General features: G+C 54.0%; 1 protein-coding gene across 1 annotated transcript; it reads right to left on the minus strand.

The window, feature by feature from the left end:
* Positions 1–286: 286 nt before the first annotated feature.
* CTAM01_17363 (uncharacterized protein) lies at positions 287–1,030 on the minus strand (the record flags this gene model as incomplete). Its single annotated transcript, XM_060533347.1, has 2 exons — positions 287–850; positions 923–1,030. 2 exons carry the CDS (start codon positions 1,028–1,030, stop codon positions 287–289), a joined length of 672 nt encoding a protein of 223 aa, XP_060372075.1.
* Positions 1,031–1,043: the final 13 nt, after the last annotated feature.

The following is a 1,043-nucleotide window of genomic DNA, read 5'->3' on the forward strand; positions in this document are numbered from 1 at the left end:
ATGAAGGATGCTGGGCGTTCAAATTGGAAGTCTAGGTGGAAATGGCCCCTGAATGACAAGTCGTAGAACACCTAGGTCAAACATGCAACAGATCACATGCCTCTGAATTTGGAGAGGTGGGACACTAGTGTACTGTACATGACTGGAGCCAACTCGACTATATCAACGTGCTGGCCGTAACACAATGGTATCCTACAGGTGGCTTCATCCCTCGTGGAGTAATCGGATTGACTTTTGCCAGAATCGTTCTGTGCTTGGAGATGCCAGGACGTCCATAGCTCAGCTGTCAGGCCTCCCATTGCACAGACGGTTCCGACGACGGACTGGAGCCCACACCCATGCTCGTCCACATGGGAGCAAACGCTGTCGGGGCGCATAATGGCAACATGTCATTCACGTCTGTCCAACAAAATTGTTGTCGGCCACAGAGGCAGCTACAGTAGGGCCAGTGAACGTAGCGCCCACTATCCAGGTTCCAAGCCCATAGCGGATCATGCATGTGCTCCAAGCCATCTTGCGTCGAAGTCATCGGCACCGGCGTTGGATAATCGGTAGAGGTTCCGCTTTCAGGCTGGCTGCTCTCGGGCGACGTGAAGCCGCCGTCAAATGACCAAAACCCATCGTCGCCGCAATCACTTCCGGACACGTTTTCCTTCGAGTGATCCTGCAAAGAGGACGCGCAAGACGGAGAGGGTAATGCGACGCTGATCTTCCATTTATATGACCCCTCTGCCTTTATCCTGCGACTCGCCCGGCGATCCGTTCGGGGTTTACGCGTTGGTTGGAATTCCGTCAACCCTGCCTCCGTGAGCTGCCAGAGGGAGCCTTGTCGTTCCACTCGTTCGAAGGCCTGTGCAACACAGATTCCTACTTAGCAGGAAAGACTAGACCGTCACAACGCTGGCGCAACTCGCTAGCGTACCTTGTTTACGCTCAGGTTCGAACGAACGCTGTTTTTCCATCCTTCGCCTCCCTTGTTGGCTCTCCTGGTGTTTTGCTCAAACCAGTGGTAGAGTTCGCCTAGCCCCATCGCCTTTTTTTCT

The sequence above is a fragment of the Colletotrichum tamarilloi genome, assembly GCF_030869305.1.
Source record: "Colletotrichum tamarilloi strain Tom-12 chromosome Unknown Scaffold_552.1, whole genome shotgun sequence".
Lineage (NCBI taxonomy): Eukaryota > Fungi > Ascomycota > Sordariomycetes > Glomerellales > Glomerellaceae > Colletotrichum > Colletotrichum tamarilloi.